The 22,195-nt window shown below is 51.2% G+C and overlaps 3 protein-coding genes across 8 annotated transcripts; 1 reads left to right on the top strand and 2 right to left on the bottom strand.

The window, feature by feature from the left end:
• Positions 1 to 204: 204 nt before the first annotated feature.
• Positions 205 to 9,814, bottom strand: Wdr46 (WD repeat domain 46). The gene is made up of 15 exons (XM_090355917.1): positions 9,627 to 9,814; positions 9,340 to 9,549; positions 9,149 to 9,229; positions 8,906 to 9,018; positions 8,704 to 8,791; positions 8,516 to 8,577; positions 7,776 to 7,880; positions 7,520 to 7,670; positions 7,264 to 7,399; positions 5,870 to 5,969; positions 1,833 to 2,146; positions 1,574 to 1,668; positions 1,269 to 1,364; positions 1,027 to 1,140; positions 205 to 717 (listed from the first exon to the last, which is right to left on the bottom strand). Exons 1-15 carry the CDS (start codon positions 9,693 to 9,695, stop codon positions 610 to 612), a joined length of 1,842 nt encoding a protein of 613 aa, XP_090212043.1. The 5' UTR covers positions 9,696 to 9,814; the 3' UTR covers positions 205 to 609.
• A 47-nt stretch (positions 9,815 to 9,861) lies between these two features.
• Pfdn6 (prefoldin subunit 6) lies at positions 9,862 to 11,314 on the top strand. Its single transcript, XM_090355918.1, has 5 exons — positions 9,862 to 10,086; positions 10,278 to 10,404; positions 10,621 to 10,691; positions 10,774 to 10,898; positions 11,095 to 11,314. The coding sequence occupies exons 2-5, from the start codon at positions 10,341 to 10,343 to the stop codon at positions 11,222 to 11,224; spliced, it is 390 nt and encodes a 129-aa protein (XP_090212044.1). The 5' UTR covers positions 9,862 to 10,086; positions 10,278 to 10,340; the 3' UTR covers positions 11,225 to 11,314.
• A 1,364-nt stretch (positions 11,315 to 12,678) lies between these two features.
• On the bottom strand, positions 12,679 to 21,376 carry Rgl2 (ral guanine nucleotide dissociation stimulator like 2). 6 transcript variants are annotated; one of them, XR_016539307.1, is made up of 19 exons: positions 21,271 to 21,376; positions 20,852 to 21,048; positions 19,465 to 19,548; positions 18,717 to 18,895; positions 18,556 to 18,606; positions 18,172 to 18,469; positions 17,665 to 17,916; positions 17,469 to 17,572; positions 17,275 to 17,359; positions 17,127 to 17,195; positions 16,875 to 16,949; positions 15,031 to 15,063; positions 14,782 to 14,903; positions 14,602 to 14,697; positions 14,408 to 14,519; positions 14,008 to 14,301; positions 13,676 to 13,775; positions 13,461 to 13,575; positions 13,247 to 13,336 (listed from the first exon to the last, which is right to left on the bottom strand). XR_016539307.1 is itself a non-coding variant. In XM_090355912.1 (18 exons), the coding sequence occupies exons 2-18, from the start codon at positions 21,005 to 21,007 to the stop codon at positions 13,128 to 13,130; spliced, it is 2,334 nt and encodes a 777-aa protein (XP_090212038.1). In that variant the 5' UTR covers positions 21,008 to 21,048; positions 21,271 to 21,375; the 3' UTR covers positions 12,679 to 13,127. The 6 variants fall into 6 exon arrangements, 5 of the variants coding, with proteins under 5 accessions (XP_090212038.1, XP_090212039.1, XP_090212042.1 ...); XM_090355912.1 differs by lacking the exon at positions 13,676 to 13,775 and having other exon boundaries at positions 12,679 to 13,336; positions 21,271 to 21,375; XM_090355913.1 differs by lacking the exon at positions 13,676 to 13,775 and having other exon boundaries at positions 12,679 to 13,336; positions 21,278 to 21,372.
• Positions 21,377 to 22,195: the final 819 nt, after the last annotated feature.

Genomic DNA, 22,195 nt, shown 5'->3' with positions numbered 1-22,195 from the left:
CCAACCCTACTGGGTAAGAACACTCCCCAGGGACAGAGCAGAGAATGCAATATGGAAGAAGGTCCTGAACAGACAACAGCCACAGGTAATTGAAGTAGGGAAATCGAGCGTAGACATTGGCCCCTCTGGGTCTAGAAAGTCCTATGCTTGGCAAAGGACAGTACAGGTCCACAGGACATTTGAGGCATATTACCAAAAACAAACTTTAAAAAAAAATTTTTTTAATGTTGGTCATGGGGATGGAACTCTGGGTGTGGGGGCTGTCCCAGAGCTCTTCAACTCAAGGCTATCACCCTACCCCTTGAGCCATAGCACCACTTCCTGTTTTCTAGTGGTTAACTGAAGAGTCTCACAGACTTTAGTGCCCCAGTTGGCTTTGAACCGCAATCCTCAGATCTCAGCCTCCTGAGCAGCTAGGATTACAGGCGTGAGCCACCGCGCCTGACCACTGCGCCCAGACACTTCTTTTCTTTAATACCAACCCACCCAAGGAGCCAATTGTCCACACAGTTGGGAAAGGGACACATATCTCCTCATTCCAGGAAACAGTTAATTCCCCACAGGTGATCTTAGGAAGAGGTGGTTCCCAGGCCACTCCGGAGCCTTGGCTCAGCGCACAAATCTGTCCAGTGCAGATGGCCGGGCTCCTGTGGGCTTGGATTTTTCTTGCTTCTGCTGTTGTTTCTGTTGCTGCTCCAGACTCTGCCTGACTTTGTCCTAGAAACAAGTGAGGGGGCACAGGGTGAGGTTATCAGTGGCTGCTAATAAGATCTGACATAAAAGGGGCCAGGAGCGTGGCCTCGTGGTAGAGTGCTTGCCTACCATGCACAGAAGCCCTAGTTTCAATTCCCTGGTATCACATACACAGAAAAAGTTGGAAGTGGCATTGTGGTTCAAGTGGAAGAGCACTAGCCTTGTGAAAGCCCAAGGACAGTGCCCAGATCCTCAGTTCTAGCCCCAGATCTGACATAAAAGCAGGAGAAGGATGTAGACTGGGAGGCCAGGCCAACCCCAAAGTTCCTTTACCCTGTGCTCCTTGTCCATGACCTTCTTCTTCCTTTTCACCAGACTTGCTGTGGAGCTGCGGCCCTTCTGCTTCAGCTTGGGCTGGAAGGGTGCCTTGGCATCTGGGTCGTAGCCCTGAGGTTGTGGACCAGAGTGAAATTAGTAACAACCACCTCTGAGACATACAACCTGGGACAGGACCAGGGTAAAGGGAGGGATGTAGAGTAAGAGAAGGATCTGGGTGCTCAGATGCTATTCCATACCAGTCTTTCTATCCGTTCTTTCTTTGCTTGCTCCAAAGAGATGACATCTACCTCTGCCAGAGCTCGAGGGTCCAGACAGATGAGCTCTGCGGGCACCTGAAAGTCACAGAGGGACAGGGATGGGTTAATGAGCCACAGGAAGGTAACACCAAAAAGGCACAAAAGTCAGGGAGACTGCCAAACCCTACTCTTCCAAACCCCCAGATGTGAGATCACTAAGAGCGTCTTCTTCCCCACCCTCTCTCTCTCCCTCCCCCACCCCCAAACAGCCTGAAGCCAAACACTGGCTCCAGCAGGTAGCTCACCTTCTCCAACAAGGCCTTCACCTCCCACTCCTGGCGCTGTTTCCGGCTCCTGTATGGGTTATTCTCCAGGCCATCAAAGTTGGGCTCAGCAGACCCTTTTGGGGCGGGGGGTGGGGGGGAGGTGAAATGACAAGGAATAACCCAATGCTTTAGCTCCAGCCTAACCATGTTCCTTCCCCTACCCACCCAAATATTTCAGGCCCACACAGATTTCATCCAGTTGTCATTTGCTGCATTGTCTGTCCACTGGCCCACTTACCAGGGACCAGCATACTGGTGATTCCCCCACTGTGCCCAACTCCCAGCACATCTTCAAATGGACAGAACTGAAGATCATGCACATGGCCTGAGAGCCTGTGGGTGAGGTAGGGCTGCTCCAGGGAAGGTGGGCTGGCCTTGCCCTGCCCTGCCCATATGTTGACGACGTCACCCAAGCCTGCAACCAATAGTCCCCGCTGGGAAAAGGCCACATGCCCTGCTCCCTGGGGCAAGGTCCGAGCACTCAAGGGCTGGAATGTCCCTCTCAAGTCAAAAATCTTCAGCTGGTGGTCCAGTCCAGAGGTAGCCATGTACCTGGGAGAGGAAGAAATCAATTCATCTGTCAGGACAGATTTACTAAGGCCTCGCCAAGCTCTGGTGGCTCATGCCTGTAATCCTAGCTACTCAGGAGCTGAGATCTGAGGATCATGGTTCAAAACCAGTCCAGGCAGGAAAGTCTATGAGACTCTTCAATTAACCACCAAGAAACCAGAAGTGGTACTATACTATGGCTCAAAGTGGTAGAGCATTAGCCTTGAGCTGAAGAGCTCAAGGACAGCAGTGCCCAGGCCTAGAGTTCAAGCCCTACAACCGACAACTTTTACTATGGCCTGTGACCAGGTCCAGGTGTCCACATCAAGAGGGAGGAAAACACTAGTAATATCCTCTACCATCATGCTAATTCTCCCAATAAGTGTCACATAACTCTAAATAAGAAGACTGAAGTGGGGACTTTTCTGCTTAGATTGGCTTCAAACCACAATCCTCAGATCTCAGCCTACTGAGTAGTTAGAATTACTGGCTTGAGCCACCCCACCAGCACTCAACCAGGGCTATTACTTTTCTTCAACATGTCAGGCTACACCTAAATATGATGTCCTACACTGCATACAGGCAATAGAGCAGCTCAGCAAAGAGCAGATGCAGTCGTCAGAGACGACTATTTTTTTTTTTTTTTGCCAGTCCTGGGCTTGAGCTTAGGGCCTGAGCATTGTCCTTGAACTTTCTCAAGGATAGAGCAAGCACACCTACTTGAGCCTTAGCACCACTTCCAGTTTTTTCTATGTATGTGGTACCGAGGAATCAAACCTGGGTCTTCGCGCATGCTAGGCAAGCACTCTACCACTAGGCCAAACTCCTGGCCAGAGAGATTTCTTTATACAACTAATAAATGCTAATAACATGTTAAAAAAAAAAAAGACTTCTCTAGAATAGTGGGATCTGGACAGTGCTCAGAGCAAGTAAGACACATTAACACCAATGTAGATACAGTAATACAGAAGTAGAGGTATATTGAAAAACTGGTGGAAAATGTGGCAAGCATGATAAATCAAGAGGATTTCCTTAAAGTCCAACTAAGGAGTCATTGCTCGTTAGCACAATGCTGCTGTAAGTGACAAATCACAAGATGGAGACAACATCAACTTAAGAAAAGCAAAGAAGTAGCAAAGGACAACTCTGCTCACTCTCTCTCTGCTTTCCCTGCAACATGGATGACCGAATTTCAAAGAATAATGCCCTGTGTAAGTGTATTACTTTCAGAGATTGGAAGATCTATGTTCAAGTTGCTCTGCAGAGAAAGAAGGTGGGGCGGGGGGTGGAATTAGCCAGGCCAGAGGACATGTTGTCAAAGAGCCAATGAATTTCTTTTGGGCATTTGTTGTGACCCAGGAGGGGAATAAAGAGTTACTATGAAAGACATTCACCTTGGGAGTCATGAGGGACACAAGAGGACAAGGCAATCTGAGTAAAAAGGCCAGCAGTGCAAACCAGGAGTATCTGTGGGGTCCAGCAACAGCCTTAAGCAAACCAATGGCTCAACACCAGGGCAAAGACAGGTTCTCCCCAACATATAATACAGGGAAATATACCAGCCCGGCAACCAGACAGCATCCCAGATCACACTGCTAAGACTACTGAACTCACAAACAACTTGGACTTGACAAAGCCAATCCAACCATATCCTTCAGAAAGCATCTGGAGCAAAAAGGCCAACTTCACCCTAAGCCTGAAGGACCTGCCAGAAGAGCTGCCAATGAAGACAGGGATAAGCTGGGATAGACCAGAGCTGTCGGGAACCACAGTAGAGTAAATGATCAAGCCCTGGGCACAGTAGCTAACCCAAGCATCTGTGCACAAAAGACAGAAAGCTTTAGATAAGCCTCTTCACTCTCCAGAGCCAAGCTAGCACAGCTAGAAGGTAAAGAGCAGAGCCAAATCATTTATTCCCAAAGATACAATTATAGAAGCCAACAGGTCTTAGTAACCTGAAAGGCTCAGTAAGTTGGTGGTCACCTGCCTTTGTTTGACAGTAATCTGAATGAACTCAGCCTCAAGCTGTTACCTTGAGAGTCATATTAACAATAAAGTTTGAAAGTCTGGATGAGTCATGGACACTGGTGACTCACCCACCAGTCAAAAAGTGAGATCTCAGAATCACAGTGTGAAGCCCACAGGGGCAGAAAAGTTTGTCTAACCTTTATCTAACCAGCCAACTGATGGACTGGACACGGTTCAAGGGGCAGAACAAAAAGCTAAAAACTGAAAGGCTTTGAGTTCAAATCCCACTACTGCAAAGAAAAGAAAAAAGAAAAGGAAGGAAGGGAGGGAGGGAGAGAGGGAGGGAAGAAGGAAGGAAGGAAGGAAGGAAGGGAGGGAGGGAGGGAGGGAGGGAGGGAGGAGAAAAGAAAAGTATCTGGGTGTCAATGGCTAATGCCTATAATCCTAACTATTCTGGAAGGTGATATCTAAGGTTCCAAGCTGAGGCAAAAAGTCTAGAGATAAAAGTGTGATTCTTATCTCCAATTAAGAACAAAATCAGATGTAGAGCTGTGGTTCAAGAGGTAAGCCTTGAGCAAAAGACCTCAAAAACAGTGCCCAGGCAGAGTTCAAGCCCCACGACAAAAAAAATAAAGAAAAGAGAGGGTCCAATCATTTAAATTTAACAAACCTAATATTCAAAGGATATTATACTTAGTTGTTATATTTTAAATTTTTAGTGTTTAAAATATTGCTTTGTCAGTTCTGGGGCTTGAACTCAGGGCCTGGGCACTGTCCTTGGGCTTTCTCAAGGCTAGTGCTCTACCCTTGAGCCACAACACCACTTCCAGCTTTTTCTGTGTTATATGGTACCAAGAAATCAAACCTAGGGTTTTGTACATGCTAGGTGAGAACGCTAGTTTTATAGTTGTTAACTGGAGATAAGAATCTCTTGGACTTTAGGGCCCGGACTGGCTGGCTTTGAACTGCCATCCTCAGATCTCAGCCTCCTCAGTAGCTAGGATTACAGGCATGAGCCACTACGCACAGCCCCCTAAAAGAGCTTTTAACAATTACTTTTTCTATTGCTATTTAAGTAACTATATAATACCTGTGATTTTAGCTCTTGGCTAAGCAAAGCCTAAAATTTTTATTCTCTGGATCTTTACCCTGAAGTAGACTCACATCCCCACTCAGGATTAGGAACTGGCACACAAAGGTTAAGTCATACCAGGAGTAGTGGATCACACCTGTAATCCTAGCTTCTCAGGAAGCTGAGAAGTCTGAGTCTTTTTTTTTTTTTTTGGTGGCTCATGGGGTTTGAACTTGGCCTGGACACTGTCCATGAGCTCTTCAGCTCAAAACTACCTCCCTACCCTTGAGCCAAGCCCCACTTCTCTTTTCTAGAGGTTAATTGGAGATAAGAGTCTCAGGTTCTTTTGTGCCCAAGCTGGCTTTGAACCTTGATCTTCAGATCTCAGCCTCCAGAGTAGCTAGGATTACAGACCACGCCCTGCAAGTCTCTGAGATTCTTATCTCCAATTAACCTCAAGAAAATCAGAAGTGATGCTGTGGCTCAAGGGGTAGGGTGGCAGCCCTGAGCTAAAGAGCTCAGGAACATTGCCCAGACCCAGAGTTCAAGCTCGAGCGCCAAAAAATAAAAATAAAAGGTTCAGTCACATGACCACACTTAGATGAGTGGTCAGTGGTAACGAGGATGCTCAGCAGCCAAAGTGCAGTTCATGGCCACAATACCTCATCTTCAAACAAGTGACTTACGTGCCTGTAGAGTCTATGGCCACAGCTCGAACCGCACCACGGTGACAAAGAATCTTTGCCAGTGGCTCCTTCACAGCTGGACTCCATAAAGACACAGTACCTGAAAGAAAAGAATTAGAATGATCAGCATAATACCTTGATCATTAAACAGGTCAAGGACCAGTGGTTTATAGATCACATCTGTAAATCCTAGCTACTCAGAAGACTGAGACCTGATGATCAACATTCAAAGCAAGGATGCAAAGACAAATCTGAGATTTATCTCCAGCTAACCAACAAAAAGCTGGAAAGAGACATGGTTCAAGTGGTAGAGAGAGGCACCAGCCTTGAGCAAAAAGTTAAGCAAGAGGGCCAGGACTTTAGCCTAATGGTAGAGTGCTCGCCTAGCATGCACAAAGACCCCAGTTCAATTCCTTGGTACCACATACATTGAAAAGCAGGAAGTGGTGTTGTGGTTCAAGTGGTAGAGTGCTAGCCTTGAAGAAAGCCCAAGGACAGTGCGCAGGCCCCGAGTTCAAGCACCAGGACTGGCACAGAGAGGGAGAGAGGGAAGGAGGGAAAACTTAGGCACAGTAACATAAGCCTATAATCCTAGCTACTTAGGAGGCAGAGCTCTAAGGATCACAGCTTGAATCCAGCCTGAGCAGCAGAAGAGACTTTTCTTTTCCAGTCCTGGGGTTGGAACTCCAGCCCTGCCCACTGTCCCTGAGCTTCTTTAGCTCTCTTATCACTCCAACCACAGTGCCACTTTTGGCTTTTTCAGTTTATTTAGTTTTTAATTTATTGTCAGGGTAATGTACAGCGGGGTTACAGTTACATTTGTCAGATAGTGGGTGCATTATTTCTTGTACATTGTTACCCCTTCTCATGTTTGTCTCTTCATTTTCCTACCCGCCACCAGATTTTTCAATTTATGTGGTACTGAGGAATTGAAGCCAGGGTTTCATGCATGCTAGGCAAGCACTCTACCACAAAGCCACATTCCCAGCTCATGAGACTCTTGCCTCCAATTAATCACAGAAAAAACAGGAAGGGGCACTATAGTGCAAGTGGTAGCATCCTAGCCTTGAGCAAAAAGAGCCCAAGAACAGTGCCCAGGCCCAGAGTTCAAGCCTGAGGACCATAAAAAACAAAAGTTGACAAGACTCCATCTCATCCTGTAGCTAGGAAAATCTCTAGTCATCTAGAGATTTCTATGTCATCTCTAGTGACATAGAAAAGCACAAACTGGAGGGACTGCAGCCCAGGCTTGCTGAGCTCAAAATGATCAAGGCAGAAAAGAAACTAGAGAGATATGTCTTAAGTGATGGGAGGCCTGCCTAGCAAGCTTGAGTGGTCCTGAGGTCAATCTCAAGGACTGTTTTCCTCCAAAAAAAACAAACCTCAGGACTCACCATTACTGTGTCCAAGGTGGATAACAGCATTATAAGGGTTCTGAGCCATGACACTCAGCCGTCCAGCCCGAGCATTCATAGCTGCCACAATCTTCCCCACTGACACATCCAGGTAGGTCAGAAACCCTGTCTCTGACTGAGAACAAGAGAGAATAACTGAGTTTTGAGACTATCTTGTCTTTCTTCTATCAAAGCCCTAGAGCAAAAAGGGATTCCCAAGAACTGCCATCTCTTCTTATACTCCATGGCCACTCACAGCTGTGGCCAGAAGGAAGTGGAAGGGCAGGAATTCAAGCCGTGTTACTCGGTCACAGCGGCGGATGCAATGAAGCTCAATGCCCTGGTTGTCATAGATGTAAAGCCAGCGGTTCTGAGCAACAGCAAAGAGTGCCTCAGAATGGAGAAACCTGGGGAAAAGAAGGAGTGGTTCAGTGGGAAATGGGATCCCAGGCCGTCAATCAGTGAAATGGCTGTTCTCACCCCCACTGACCAACAACAGAGATGACACTGACTGGATGTCCCGTACTGCCTCCATGACATTGATTTCACATGTGAGCTTCTTTGTCACCCAATCAAGGGCAGCAACGTGACCCCGACGTCCTCCAAAAGCCAGGTGTCTATTGGAGATGAAGGAAAGGCATGGTATGAATGCAAGGCAGCACTGTGACTCAAATACTTTGAGATCGTCCCCATGCCAGCTTTTCTCCAGGGAAAAGGAGACATGTTCCTGCAGATGTTCAATCTCCTCATCAACAACCTAAACATAGCCACTGAGGTTAAGGAAACATGACAAGTTCAAGAGTCACTGAAGGTTAGGAAAGTAGCTCAGCCCCTTTATTATGAACAAGACCCTCGGTTCAAGTCCCATCACTACCACCACCAAAAAAGAAAGAAAGAAAAAGAGAGAGAGACAGAGAGAGGAAGGTAGGTAGATAGGAAGGAAGGAAAGAAGTTAAGAAGGAAGGAAGGAAGGAAGGAAGGAAGGAAGGAAGGAAGGAAGGAAGGCAGGCAGGCAGGAAGGGAAAAAAAAGAAAAAGAGGAGGGGTACTGGTGGCTCATGGCTGTAACCCTAGCTATTCAAGAGGCTGAGATTTGAGGACTGTGCTTTGAAGCTAGCCCAGGAAGTAGATCTGTGGCTCAAGTGAAAAAGTTAAGGGACAGTGCCCAGGTCCTTAGTTCAAGCTCCCGGACTGACACGCAAAATAAGAAAAAATAACAAGAAAAAAAAAAAACCACCAGAATTAAACTTTACCTCCCAGTCTGAGAGTAGTTCAGTCTGTAAGGTCCAAACTGTCGAAGATTCAAATTAAAGTGCTGAGAAAGAGGAGTAGAAAAAAAAAATCAAGAAAAGAATGGCTTCCCCTCAGTAAACCACTCAGCTAGTTTCCATTCCTCTTTGAGGCTGTACTCATGGACTACCCTTTTCCTCCTCAGACTCACTTTGGCAGCACTTGCAATGTCCACAGCCTCCACAATGTCACTCTGAAGTATCTTTGCTGTGTCTTCCCCATCCTCCCCTTCTAGAAACCTAAAAGCCAAAATGGAATACTGGAAAGCTTCTCAATATGAAATCAGCAAGCCCACATACAAATGAGAAGTCAGTAAACTGAGGTGGGCAAGGCCCTAAGTAGGATACACTTACCCAGGTTCCTCAACAAGTAAGAGTTCAGAACGAGCAGCTCGGACACTTGCCTCTTCTTCCTCGGCTTCAGCCACCTCCAGTTTGCTTCGGGTTTTGGTCTTCGAATGTGGGAGCTATAGCATTGTTGGTGGGAGAGAAGTGGAAGGACCAGAGACCATGCAGGGTCACAGGAGAGCCTCCTGGACCAGTCTCATCCACCTCCACAAAAGACTTCAACCCCACACTCCAAGAAGTCCTCCTGACCTGTTGGGTTTTGTCAATACGACGGAACTTCTGTGCCTCCTCCACAGGGGCGGGGGCAGGGCCTGGGAATGGGTCCTGGGCCTGGGGAAGGAAAGTGGCAATTAGCTGGCAGGTTCTGGGTGTCCCCAAACCTTTCACTGGCAAAGCACAAGGAGCCTGGTTCCACGATCCCATCAAGTCCCCAGGCTCACTCCCGACAAGCTGCGCTGTGGCCTCTTCTTCTGATCACGGGCCTTCCTCGGGACCCAGGGCTTCTTGGAGATCCGAGAGTCCTTGGAGACACGGCTATCCTTTGGTCTCTGGGGACGGGCCTCCTGACTCCTCCTCTTCTTACGCGGAGGCCCTGGCGAGGCCCCGTCGGCGATCGGTGCGGTCTCTTCCTCCCAGTACCGCCGCGGTTTCTAAGAGCAGATCAGACGCCCTCGTCGGACTGCGTCGCCCCCGTCCCGAACCTCCAACCCGTCCCGGCCTTCTCTACCTTTCTCTTGGCCTGAAGTCTGTCCGTCTTGGGCGGCCCATCCTTGCCGGGCGTGGGGGCTGTCTCCATCTCGCCCACCCGAACAACGATCCACGTGCAAGAACTCCGGAGCCGCAACGCCGTCGCCTTTGCCAACTTCCGGAAGTCCCCGGGCTTCGTCCAATCGGCGCCTTGCCAGGTCTGAAGGCTCCCGGCCGCCATCTTGAGTGAGGGCAAGCCTCGCCGGGCGGGGCCGCGCTCCAGTTCACACGGGCTGGATAGAAGGCGGGTCCAGTTGCCCGGACCCAGGACCCCGTGCAGACTTTGCTTTCGTATCTCACGTGAAGCTTCTCTTTTGTAGAAAAACGCTCGTTAACATTTCAGAACTACATTTCCCGGCAAGGCTTCACCTCGCAGCTCCAGGCGCGGTCACTTCCCAGCATTCCCGTTCACTTCCGGGTTTCGGATCCAGCCGGAGAGCGTGAGTGGGATGGGGTTGGGCTGGGAGCGTCTTGGGGGGCCGGGGGCGGGGGGGCGTCTGGCTTCGCCCTCGCTGTCCCAGAACCGGGCTAGAGGCGCGATCCGGGGGGAGGAGACGCTGTGGGGATCCCAAGGGCCTGCTTTTCAAAAGTGCTGTCATTTCTTCAGGCCAGCCCAGAAAAGGGACCTCAGGCGCCTTCCCGAGCTGCAGACCCAGCGCTCCCCTCTCCTTCCCCGCGGACTTCCATCCTCGCCATGGCTGAGCTGATCCAAAAGAAGCTGCAAGGAGAAGTGGAGAAATACCAACAGCTGCAGAAAGGTAAGGAGTGTGGCCCCATCCCAGTCCACTCACACACACCCCAAAGCCATGCCAAGCGAAGGCTTCCTGCCCCATCCTGGTCCCCACCTGCCCTTGCCTCTCACCTCAGTATTCATCCAGCTCTACTTCCTCACTGTCCATTTTCTTCTGGATGGGATCGCGGGGGTCGATGGCACATTTGACGTTCCTAATCCTTCTTTCCTCCTAATCCCTTAGACTTGAGTAAATCCATGTCCGGGAGGCAGAAGCTTGAAGCCCAACTAACGGAAAATAACATCGTGAAGGAGGTGAGAAACTAGGATTCGGTGGGGAGAGAAGAGACCTACAACTGGTTATGGTTCTATCATACACCTTCCCTTCCTCCGTCAGGAACTGGCCCTGCTAGATGGGTCCAATGTGGTCTTCAAACTTCTGGGTCCAGTGCTGGTCAAACAGGAGCTGGGAGAGGCCCGGGCCACAGTGGGAAAGAGGCTGGACTATATCACGGCTGAAATGTAAGTCTGTTCCACCACCTATATATTATAGGTCTCCATCTGTGTTCAGCAGGCCAGTTCCCCCAAACATCTCCCCTTATAAACCTCCTCTCCTTCTAGGACCTCCAGTTTTCCACCAATCTCTTGCCTTCAGCTTTCTCAATAAGGAGTCCCACTAATTTCCATTTTTCTGCTTGTCTTTCTTTCCTCTCCTCAGTAAGCGTTATGAATCCCAGCTTCGGGACCTTGAGCGGCAGTCAGAGCAACAGAGAGAGACTCTAGCCCAGCTGCAGCAGGAGTTCCAACGAGCCCAGGCAGCAAAGGCAGGAGCTCCTGGGAAGGCTTGACCCCCATAGTTGGGGGAGGGGAGGGGGGATGGGAATGAGGCAGCTCTAGGGTCTATATTATAGTAGCTAATAAAATGTTGAAAACACCTGGCTGTTTTCTATTCAGCCTCTTCTGTTATACTTATTTGCATCCATCCCTCTTCCCCCTTCCATCATAGAAATAATGCACCACCCCTTTCCTCCCTTGGTCCAGATTCTTGCAACTGAAATTTCTGGGGCTTGTACTCAAGGCTTGGGTGCTGTCCCAGAGCCTCTTTGTGTGTAAGCACTCTGCCACTTGAGCCACAGCACACTTCTGGCTTTTTCTGAGTAATTTACTGGAGACAAGAATCTCACGGATTTTTCCTGCCCACGCTGGCAGGAAAACCACAATCCTCAGATTTTAATCTCCTGAGTAGCTAGGATTACAGGTGTGAGCTACCAGTGCCTTATTTATCATTCTTGAAGCTAATTTTAATGTCTTAAACGTGCTTCATATGTATATGTATGTACGTATGTATGTATGTATATATGTATTTTTTTTTCTTTTTGGCCATACCAGGGATTGAACTTAAGAGTCTTCTCCTGCTTACTAGGCAGATGTTCTACCACTTGAGCCAGACCTCCCTCCATTCCTTGTTTTTGATGGTCTTTGGGCTTGAACTCAGTGCCTGGGTTCTGTCCCTGAGCTAGTACTCTTACCACTTTGAGCCACAGCATCGCTTCTGGTTTTCTGGTTGAGATAAGAATCTCATGAACTTTTCTGTCCAGACTGGCTTAAACTGTAATCTTCAAATCTCAGACTCCTGAGCAGCTAGGATTTACAGGCATGAGCACCACGACCTGGCCAGCCGTGTCATGGTTTAGTTCTTTTCAGCTTGTCTTTCTAGAATATTTTGAATGTGACTTAAAAGGGACTTATAATCCCTTATAAATATGTATGTGTTGTCCACAAAGTTGTTAGTTGTTCCTTCTTATGATGCTAGAATTGTATCTTAAAAATGTGACCCTGAGGCAGTTCTGCTTCACATGGGTCTGTGACAGTGAGAGATAATAAAGCAACTGAAAATGAAGAGGAAAGACAGGTCACTGTAGAGGAATGAACTAACTCTGAGGAAACATTTTTTCCCCTGTCCTGGGGCTTGAACTCAGGGCCTGGACACTGTCCTTGAGCTTTCTCAAGGCTAGTGCTCTACAACTTGAGCCACAGCACCACTTCTAGCTTTTTCTGTGTATGTAGTACCAAAGAATAGAACCCAGGGCTTTGTGCAAGCCAGTCAAGCACTCTACCACTAGGCTATGCTCCAGATCCAGGAAATTATTTTTCATGTCTTGCTTTGAGCTCATCATGGGAGTAGAAGACATTGTGCCTCTTCATGTTCCATGGCTTCTACCCTCAGCCAACTCTCGAACCCCATTCCCACCCCCAGCAACCTGTTCATGGATGCACTGCAAAGACAGAAGTAAAATCAGGTAGTGTTTTGGTTTATTAGTGTCACAGTGACAGGGATCCCCAGAATGGGGAAAGGGAACTCGCATTAGAACCTACTGGCCATTCCCCTCTGTCCTGGGGCTCAGAGCCTCTAGGCCTTTCCTTTCCCTACCCCACTGTAGGCCTTTCCTTGGCCCTTCACATGCTAGAATGTGGCAGGAATCAGAAACCAGTGCATTTTCCCATTATCAGCTGTGTGCCACATTGATCAGAGGTGAGGAGCTGTCTAAGGTATCCATCTTGGTTACAGATTACCAGCTCCCACATGGATTTATTTCTTAGCAGTCTGGTAAATAAGTGGCACTTCACTGCCCCAGGGTGGCTGGCCACCTCAGAATTTCTGTCTCATGTGTTGTAACGTCCACCTTTTAGGATGGCTCCCAGTATCTGATATAAACACCATGACTTCTGTAAATCAACAGGGTCTCCTCATCAGAACAGTGCACGTGCAATCTTCCTCCCTGTAGCCTTGATCCGGGGGAAGGAACCACCTCCTCCCTCACTTGGGGGAGTTCCTGAGGCAGAGGGGCCACTGGCAGAACCTGGAGTGACAGCAGAGACCCTTCGCCGCCTTAGGAGGAAATCATGAGATGCTCCGTCCATGGCATAGAAGACGTTAGCTGAGGGCGGAATGGTCAGCTCTGCAGGTTCAGAGGGGAGTGTCAAGCACAGTCATCATACAACTGCCCAGATATGGAAACAATCCACTGATAGCACCACTCCCCCTTCTCCCCCTGACAGCTGCCTTCCCTCCTGGCCTCTGACCTCGCTCTCCTGGTAGCAGCTGTACCAGCTCAAAGTCCGAAGCCACAGCAGAATCACGATTGTTTTTCTTAAGGACACGGCTGATGACGCTTGGGGCCTTGTCCTGGCTTGTCACCTGGCAGGACAGGAGACCAGACAAGCAATAAATTGGCCATGATGACCTCTATTTCCCATCCTTCTGCCCTCAGCCACCTACCCAACCAAAAGAAGGTTACCTGTGTCCAATGCTTTAAAATGAACAGGAAACCCAATATGGTGGCTCCCCGAACCCCATAAGCCAGCCCACATGGTGCCCAGTGAAACAGGGCTGCTTCCCTGTGGGAAAACGGCTGTTGGTCCTGAAAGTCTCATAGAACCCCCCAAAATACAAGGCATAGCTGCTAATGCAAAGCAGCCACCAAAATAAAAACAGAACTGCTAAAGCCAAAGGTCAGAATTGAAACTAGAAATCAACTCCAATTAGCTGCCCAAACCTAAGACAACACTGACTCTCCAGTAAGGCACCCTTCTTTGCCCCAGCCCCAGCCCCAGCCCCAGGCTTCCTCACCAAAATGCTCTTGTAGACACTGCCATCTTCCCCCAGCTCCATCTGGACTCGGATGATTCGGCAATCAGAGGACCCTGGCCCAGCTCCCCCTCCCCCACATCCAGTCCCCCTGGAGGGCCCTTCTCCTGTACCCCCACTCAGTGGGGAGCCACAGGAGGCAGAGCGACGGTGACCTCGAGAAGGCCGAGGGGAGGAGGCTGGGGGAGAGAGGTGGCTAGGATCAGTTGGAGTATGCAAAGAGGGACTGTTTTCCAGGGCGGAATCCAGAGATGAGACGGATGGCCATTTCATATGCTAGGGTCAAACAACATGAGGAACTGTCATCAAGTCAGAGAAGTTCAGGAAGAAATGATCAAAGTCAGGATCAGTGTTGAAATCGGCGATCAAGAGCAATGCTCACCTGGGCCAACCGTGTCAGCAAAGGGGCAGGGGTTCCAGGTACCTCATCGCCCCCCACACTAGGCCGGTCCCAGGACACAAAGGGAGTGGGGCCTCCAACAGAGCCCAAAACTCTGGAGTGGCAGGAGATGGAGAGAATCAGACAAATGCCAAGAAATGCCACCCACATACACACACAGCCACTGCCTCCCTCACTCTGTCCACTGTGAGATGACCAGGGTTGGACGAAGCACCCTTGGAGCTGGAGTATCACTGGTACCAGGTGGCTCCACCTCACAGGACACACGGTGACTGCAGGAGGGAGCAATGGACAGAGGTCAGGACCTGCCACCAGTCCCAACATCCAGTTCTAGAACCCTGAACTCAACCATTCACCTCTGAGCCTCTGTCAGCGGACGGAGTCCCTGGAGCCACTGCTGGATATCAGAATCAGGTCTGAGGTCATAGCCTCGACATTCATTCTGGAGGCGCCTCAACTCAGAAAGGACAGCAAACTCCTGGAATTAAAAAAAAAAGTCCTCAGACTGTAGGAGCCAAAACTCAGAAACTCTAAGCTTTTCCTCCTCCTTCCCTTCCTGGAACATGGATAGGGCATCCAGCATCTAGTGCATGCACAAGTCTCACCTTTCGCCGTTTGTCAAAATTGATGTAGCCATTCTGCAAGAACCATGGGATAAGAGTGAAAGTGGGAACCCCACTTAGAATAACATATTGTCTCTTCTAAACACACTTCCAGAACTAATTCACAGGGCTCTCTGACTCCTCTGATCATCCTCTCCCTTCCCCTCACATCTCCCATATCCAAGCTCTCCTCCACCACCACCACCCCCCTTTGTTTTTTCTGGGACTGGGGCTTGAACTCAGGGTCTAGGCACTGTCTCTTAGCTTTTCACTCAAGGGTAGGGCTCTACCACATGAGTCACAGATCAACTTCTGGTTTTTTTTTTTTTGCCATGGGGCTTGAGCTCAGGGTATGAGCACTGTCCCTGAGCTCTTTTGCTCAAGGCTAACACTCTACCACTTTGAGCTGCAGTGTCACTTCTGGTTTTCTTGTGGTTAGCTGGAGATAAGAGTCTCACAGACTTTCCTGCTCAGGCTGGCTTTGAACCACAATTCTCAGATCTCAGTCTACTGAGTAGTTAGGGGTTGCAGGCGTTGAGCCACCAGCACCTGGTCACATGTGACTTTTTGGTCCTTCATTGGAGATACGTCTCAGATTTTCCTGCCTGGCTGCCTTTGAACTGGGACCTTCCATCTCAGTCTCCTTATCAGCTAGGATTATAGGTGTAATCACCAGCACTCAGGACTTCACTCTTTATTTCTTCTTTATTCCAAAACAAGGACTCAAAACTCACTACCTAACATTTGCTCATTTGCTGGCACTCTACCAACTGACCATGTCTCCAATCCCATTTTTTTGCTTTTCTTTTTTCTTTTTGTAAACTTCAACCTTTAAACTGGAGTTGCAGGTAAAAAATGAGGCTAAAGGGGCCGGGAGTTTGGCCTAGTGGTAGAGTGCTTGCCTAGCATGCACGAAGACCCAGGTTCGATTCCTCGGTACCACATACATAGAAAAAAAGCCAGAAGTGGTACTGAGGCTCAAATGGTAGAGCTCTAGGCTTAAGAAAGTCTAAGGACAGCGCTCAGGCCCTGTGCTCAAGCCCAGGACTGGCAAAAAAAAAAAAAAAAAAAAAAAAGAAAAGAAAAAAAATGAGGCTAACTTCACAGACGATAAAAATGGGACTCAAAGAGGGTAAGGAGCCTAGTGTAATGCCAATAGCTCATACTTGTAATCCTAATTATTTAGGAGGCTGAGATCTGAGAATATCAGTTTGAAGCCAGCCTAGGGAGAAAAGTCCCATGAGATTTATCTCAAATTAAGCACCAAAAATGACAGAAGCAGATCTGTGGCTCAAGTGGTAGAGTGCTAGTAATTAGAAAAATAGCTCAGGGACAGCATCTAGGCCTTGAATTCAAGACCAAGGACACACACACTCACACAAAGGTAAGGAACTTTTGGTTTTCCAGAATTGGGGATGAAATCCAGGGCCTTTGCACAATAGGTAGGTGTTCTACCACCAAGTTACAACTCTAAGTCCTTCAGCAGTTGTTTTAGCAAACATTTCTACCAGGTTCTAAGCACTTGAATACAAATTCATTTGCCTCAATAACATTGCTGTTAGCATAGCTGATACTATCAGCCACCTGCAGTGAATCTAGTTTCTAGAGACCACTGAAGCCCAAGAGGTTAGGCCACTCATCACAGTAACAAAATCCAGCTAGCCCCAGAGCCCAGTTCTCAGACCCTTAGGCCTTACAGCTGCTCTCTTTTTTTTTTTGCCAGAGTGCTAGGCAAGCACTCTACCACTAGGCCAAACTCCTGGTCTATAGCTACTTTTTATGTCATCACAGTGCAAACACTACCTATACACACACACACACACACACACACACACACACACACCTACCTCTAACTCATCCTTAGAGGCTGCATCCAACATCACAAGATCCTTTAGGAAGGTGCCAAGGTATGGAACCACCCCCTGCAGTCAGAGTTCAGGATGAGACACCCTCTATCCCTCCATTGCCTCCCCACGGCCTCTGAGCACAGACAGCATTCTTCTCACCCCTTGGGCTTCATCTTACCAGCCCACAGTCTGTTTCCGCTCATATATACTCCAGACTCCTTCCCAGTCCATCCCACCAACCCTGACACTCACCCCACCCCGGGAGCCAGACCTCGGGGCTTTCTTGGAGTGTGGTTCCAGAGAGGGTTGCAGTTTCACTTCCTGGCAACGACAAAGCAAGGGGATATGGGGGCAAAGTAGGCAAAGGGAAGGCTGAGAGAACCAGAAAGCAGGGCCTCACCTTCATCAGGAGTTCCCGGCTCTGAGAATAATTATCCTCCTCAGAGAAAATGTGGCAGAGACTGGAAAAGACTCTCAGACTATCCCTGGGGAGGGAGAACAGTGGCCCTGAAGACAAGCCTGGCTCAGCACCCCCCTCCTCCCCCCAATTCTCAGGAGAACTTCCACTCTCCATCCTGTGCCATGTCCTCATACCTGGCTGTTTCCCCCCACGCTGCCCGAAGCCTGTGGATGGGGCTAGACTGCAAGGCGGACACAACAGCGTAAACTGAAGAAAAGTTTCGGAGCAGTCGGCACTCCTGTGAGGGTCCAAGAGGAAAGCCAAAGCTGTGGGATCTCCCGCCACCACCTCCTCCACATCATGGTCCCCTACAGGACAATCTTCTCTCACCTCGGCCACACGGATCCACTTCTCCAGGAGCCGGGCCCTCTGAGGGGGCCGGAGTGGCCGAATGGTCACCTCTCCAGGCCCGTCTCCTGTTGGGGTGGCCCCCAGGACAGAGCTAATCACTGCCCCTGCCACCTTGTTGAACTGGGTGACAGTAGCTCGGACAGAGGGGCAGAGGTGGGAATGTCCTGGCCGGTCTCTGTGACCCCATAAGCCCCCCAAGCACTGGGAAGGCACCAGGTTCAGAAACAGCTCCTGCAGGGCAGAGGTCAGAGGTTAAAATTCATAATCAAGTGAGGCAAGCCTTCCAATATTAGGGACATGAGGATCTCAGGTGGCCAATGAACCAGAGGGGGGGGGGGTACAGGGTTTGAAGGGTAACATCCCAGAGGAGATGGGGAAAAGTCAAAACAGTAGATGGAGGAGGCTGGGAACTGGAAGGGCTGGAACCCAGGGAAGGGTCTAAAGTCAAGGAGAGGCAAGTCAGGGGTCAGGGTCATGGGGTCTCACCGCATCTAGTAGGGTCAGCTGTTCCGCCAAGTGGTCAGCGAGGAAGACCAGGACATCCGTGGGGTCAGCAGGGGGGTCGTCAGGGAGGGCCGGGGGCTTAGGAAGGTCAGGGGTGTGGGGGTCCACCCGGGACCGGAGGTTGCGGATGAGGTCAGCGCTGCCCTCCCCAACACCCTGCCCTACTTCATACCCTGTTCGAAGCAAGAAGCTCTCAAGCCGGTCAAGTTGACCCTTGACCTCAGAGCCAAAATCCTCAGGGTGAGAGGCCAGCCAAGTTGACAGTACAGAAATGGCTACCCTGGGAGAAGGGGAATCAGGCAAGAGTCAGAAGTCCAGCTGCAGCTTGGGCAAAGGAGCCTGGGATGAGAGTCAGGAGTCACTCACCCTGTTGTCCTTTCTAGCTCATCAGAAGGATGAGATTCAAGGGCTTCCAGCCTGGAGAGGGAAAGACATCTACATGAGCATTTTCCCAGAACTCCTGTGGTTGGAGTCCAGCTTCAGGATGTCCAGAGCTCTCCACAACCCTAGTCCCTTATGACCCTGACCTGTCAACCATCAGCTCAAGCAGGGCAAGTGTGGAGGTGAAGGCCCGGTGGGTGGCCAGGAAGGCTGATACGAAGGTCACGTCAGCCCCTGATGTCCGGGTATCCAACAGGTGTCTGACCAGGGCCTCCAAAGTGCCAGCCCGGAGCCGGCGAGAAGATCGTGGAGGAGGCATGGGGGCCTGGAGGACACAGAAGACTGGTCACTGGCCTTTTCTTCAACCCTACTCCTGGATCTCTAGGACAGTTCCAGACCTAGAAGCAGAGCTAGCTCATTTTGAGATTCAGAAAGGACAAAGAACCTGGCTTAAATCTTAGGGGTGTTTTGGAGTTTTTTGGTTTTTGTTTTTTTTGGTTTGTTTTTGTCAGTCCTGGGGCACATGAACCACAGTGCCACTTTTGGCTTTTTCTGTTTATATGGTAATAAGGAATAGAACCCAGGGCTTCATGCATTCTAGGGCAAGAATTCTAACACTAAGCCACATTCCCAGGCCAAGCTTAAATCTTAAAACAGAAGGATCCTGAACTCCAGAATTTTTTTTTTTTTACTTTCCTATCAGGGCGAGCTTCCAACAGTGAACCTCGGATCTCAGCCTCCCCGTAACAACAATTACAGGTGTGAGCTACAGATACCCAGATTTTAACTCTGGAACTCTAACTTGGCACTCTGGCCAGAAAAAAAAGAATCAGCCAGAGGAAGAAGAGCTGGGAGATGAGGGAGTCAGGTGAGAAGCCAATGTCATGATCTCACCAAAGGATCAAGAGGCCGATATTGACGGCTTGTGACAGTAAAGGTGGCGCCATCTTCCTCCTCATCCCAAACAGACACAGGAGCCTGGGGAAGCAAAGAAGGGGAAGTCAGAGAGTCCAATGCCATCCCACACTATTCCCAGCCCTCTGATCCAGGCCCTGCACCTCCCTCTGTAGCCCTCACCTGTGGTGTCAGGGGGCAATACCAGCGAGTTCGAGGGGTGGGGGGGGCTGATGACCCCAGGTCTCCCCCACTGGGGCCCAGACAGCCCCCCGCTAGTCGCCTCAGAGCCCGGTGAAGGCGAGGGAGTTGCAGTAAGGGGTTGGACTGAATGCAGGAACCCTTATCCTGGAGACCCTTGAGCCCCCTCCCCCCCAGAGCTGAGCCCCAACAAGGCAGACAAACCAGGTGCAGAAGCTGAAGAGGGAAGCTAGAGAGACCAAGCTAGAAGGCCAAAGGCAAAGAGACCTTGAGTAGCTGAAATCTCAGGCGCAGGCACAGGCACCAACCCTGCCCTACCCACCCAAACCTGACAAGCTCAAAACTTAGTCCTTCCCCTTGGGTGCTCTGGGTGGGTCTTCCACTATCTCAGCCCTGGGGACCCTCTGAAGGTAGCGGCTCTAATCCCCGTTCAGGAAGGAGAAGGGGAAGTGAGGGTGATGTTCGGTGGCGGTAAAGACGAGAGTCACGTGGTCCTAGGCCCTTCCCCCGACCGATCCCGAAAAACCAGCCCTGCCAGTAACCCAGCCTTCACCCAGAGTCTAGACCCTGGAGTCCAGGGCCTCTGGGTGCCAGATCTAAACCCCAGCCTCTCCTAAAGCTTGAGATCCTGCCCCAAACCATCACCATGGGTCCCTAAGGACTCAAATGACTGACTACACTCTACCCAGCCCAGCTGGGATCGTCCCTCCACGCTCCAAAACCTTGGCTTCTTGGCCTTTTAGCACCCAGGGCGGGGGGGGGGGGGGGAAGAGGAGGGGTCACGAAATCGGAGGGTTCCCTCCCCAATCCCAGAGTCAGAGGAGCCGGTTACTGTGGAAACAAACCCCTCCCCGCCAAACAAAAACGAGGAGGGAAACAGGGACCCGAGACACACACACTGTTAACTGCCCAGAGGCCGGCAGGCTGGCAGGCAGGCATGGGCGGAGAGGGCCCGGGCCGCACAGGCACAGCCGGCCGCACTTGAGGCCGTGGCAGGACAGCGCCTGAGTCACACTGACTCAGAGACCCGGAGAGACGCCAGGACCCGCAGCAGCCCGGCCGATACTCCGTGACAGGCGCAGATAGAACCCAGGCAGGGAGGAGGAGATGGTGGGAACCAGACACCGAGGGCTGGTGGAGAGTCTCCGAAATATGTAGACCCCATGTCCCACCACCCGCGTCTCACCTCTTCTTCTTCCTCCTCCTCTTCCTCCTGCCCCCCGCCCACGGCCCGGCCACCTGGGTCCCCACCCTCTTCGGGGTCTCGGCTCCGGAAACTGCTCAGCACGACTCCCCCGGGGGGGCTCGTGTCCAAAAGCAGCCGCAGGGGCCGCGGGAGCATGGCCGGGTGGAGGAATCAGCGGGGTCGGGCCATGGGGGCGCCTGGGGAGAGACGGGGGCGAGGGGGTGGAGAGTCAGGCAGGCGTGGGAGCGCGGGGCCGGGAAGGGACGCGGGTGGGTGTCTATGTAATCGGATGGGAGTCCAGCAGGAAGGCCGGGGAAAGGGGACGACACGGGGATGGAAAACAGGGGCCCTGGGCACATTTGTGGGGTAAGGGGGGAGGTCACGGCTACCGGAACGGGCAGGGCCACCTGGTTCTCTACCTCTGACCTGCTCGGTAGGGGTGGGAGCAGCGCGGGTCCCTGGCTGCCGTTCCCGTCGGTCTCCAGCCCCCGATCGAGTCCCCTCCACGGCTTTTCTGCACCCCCCCCCTCCCGGCGCTGGGCTCCCGGGCCCTCCCGCCCTTTCCGCTCCCCCCCTTCCCCGCGTCCGCCGGCTCCGAGAGCGGGAGCCAAAAGGGGAAGGAAGTGAGGACAGGAGCCAGGGCTGCAGACTTAGAGGATCGCTGGATGGCTCCGGGCCGGGATTAGGGCGCTGGGCTCCCACCCTTCATATCCCCCAAAACACACTGAGGGACTCCAGAGCCCATGTCACTCGGCACTGAAAATGGGACACAGATTGCTGCCTCCGGGGAAGGGCAGAAACAGAGTTTGACAGCCCCTATCCAAAAAGAACCAGACGAAAACTCCCGCGGGAAGCTGCTTTATTAAGCAAGGAAGGACCCCGTTATCCCTCGCGGAGAGGATACAACACCCCAGCCCCAGCCCGCGAGTGCAGCGGACCGAATCCATCCCGGGCTTTCAGTGGAGCCGGAGGCCCCGCCCCTTTTCCTGGGGGCGGGGCAGGAAGCGGGCACTTCCGGTTCAGGCTACGCGCCTAGGCGCCGCGGGGTTTCCGGCGCCCCGGGCCTTACCGCTCGCGGATTCTGGGCGCCTGGGGATGAGAGCCAGGTCTGGGGAGCTAGGGACCCGCTCACCATCCCTTTCTTCGCGCTTGGAAAGGGGGTAGAATGGGAGACTCGGGTCCCCGGCTGCACCAGAGGCTGTTGGCGACGCCTTCCTGTGGGCGCCCGGTCGGGTGCTGCAGCGGGACCGGAGGCCGGAGACGGACGGGCCGGGCCCAGCCTCGTGAAGCCAGTCCAGGAGGGTCGACGGGCCGCTAAGGACTCACAGCCACCTACATACAGCC

Source organism: Megascapheus bottae, chromosome 22 (assembly GCF_031878675.1).
Source record: "Megascapheus bottae isolate mThoBot1 chromosome 22, mThoBot2.hap1, whole genome shotgun sequence".
Classification (NCBI taxonomy): domain Eukaryota; kingdom Metazoa; phylum Chordata; class Mammalia; order Rodentia; family Geomyidae; genus Megascapheus; species Megascapheus bottae.
Note: the sequence above shows the minus strand (reverse complement) of the source record. Positions and strands in the feature narration are given on the sequence as shown.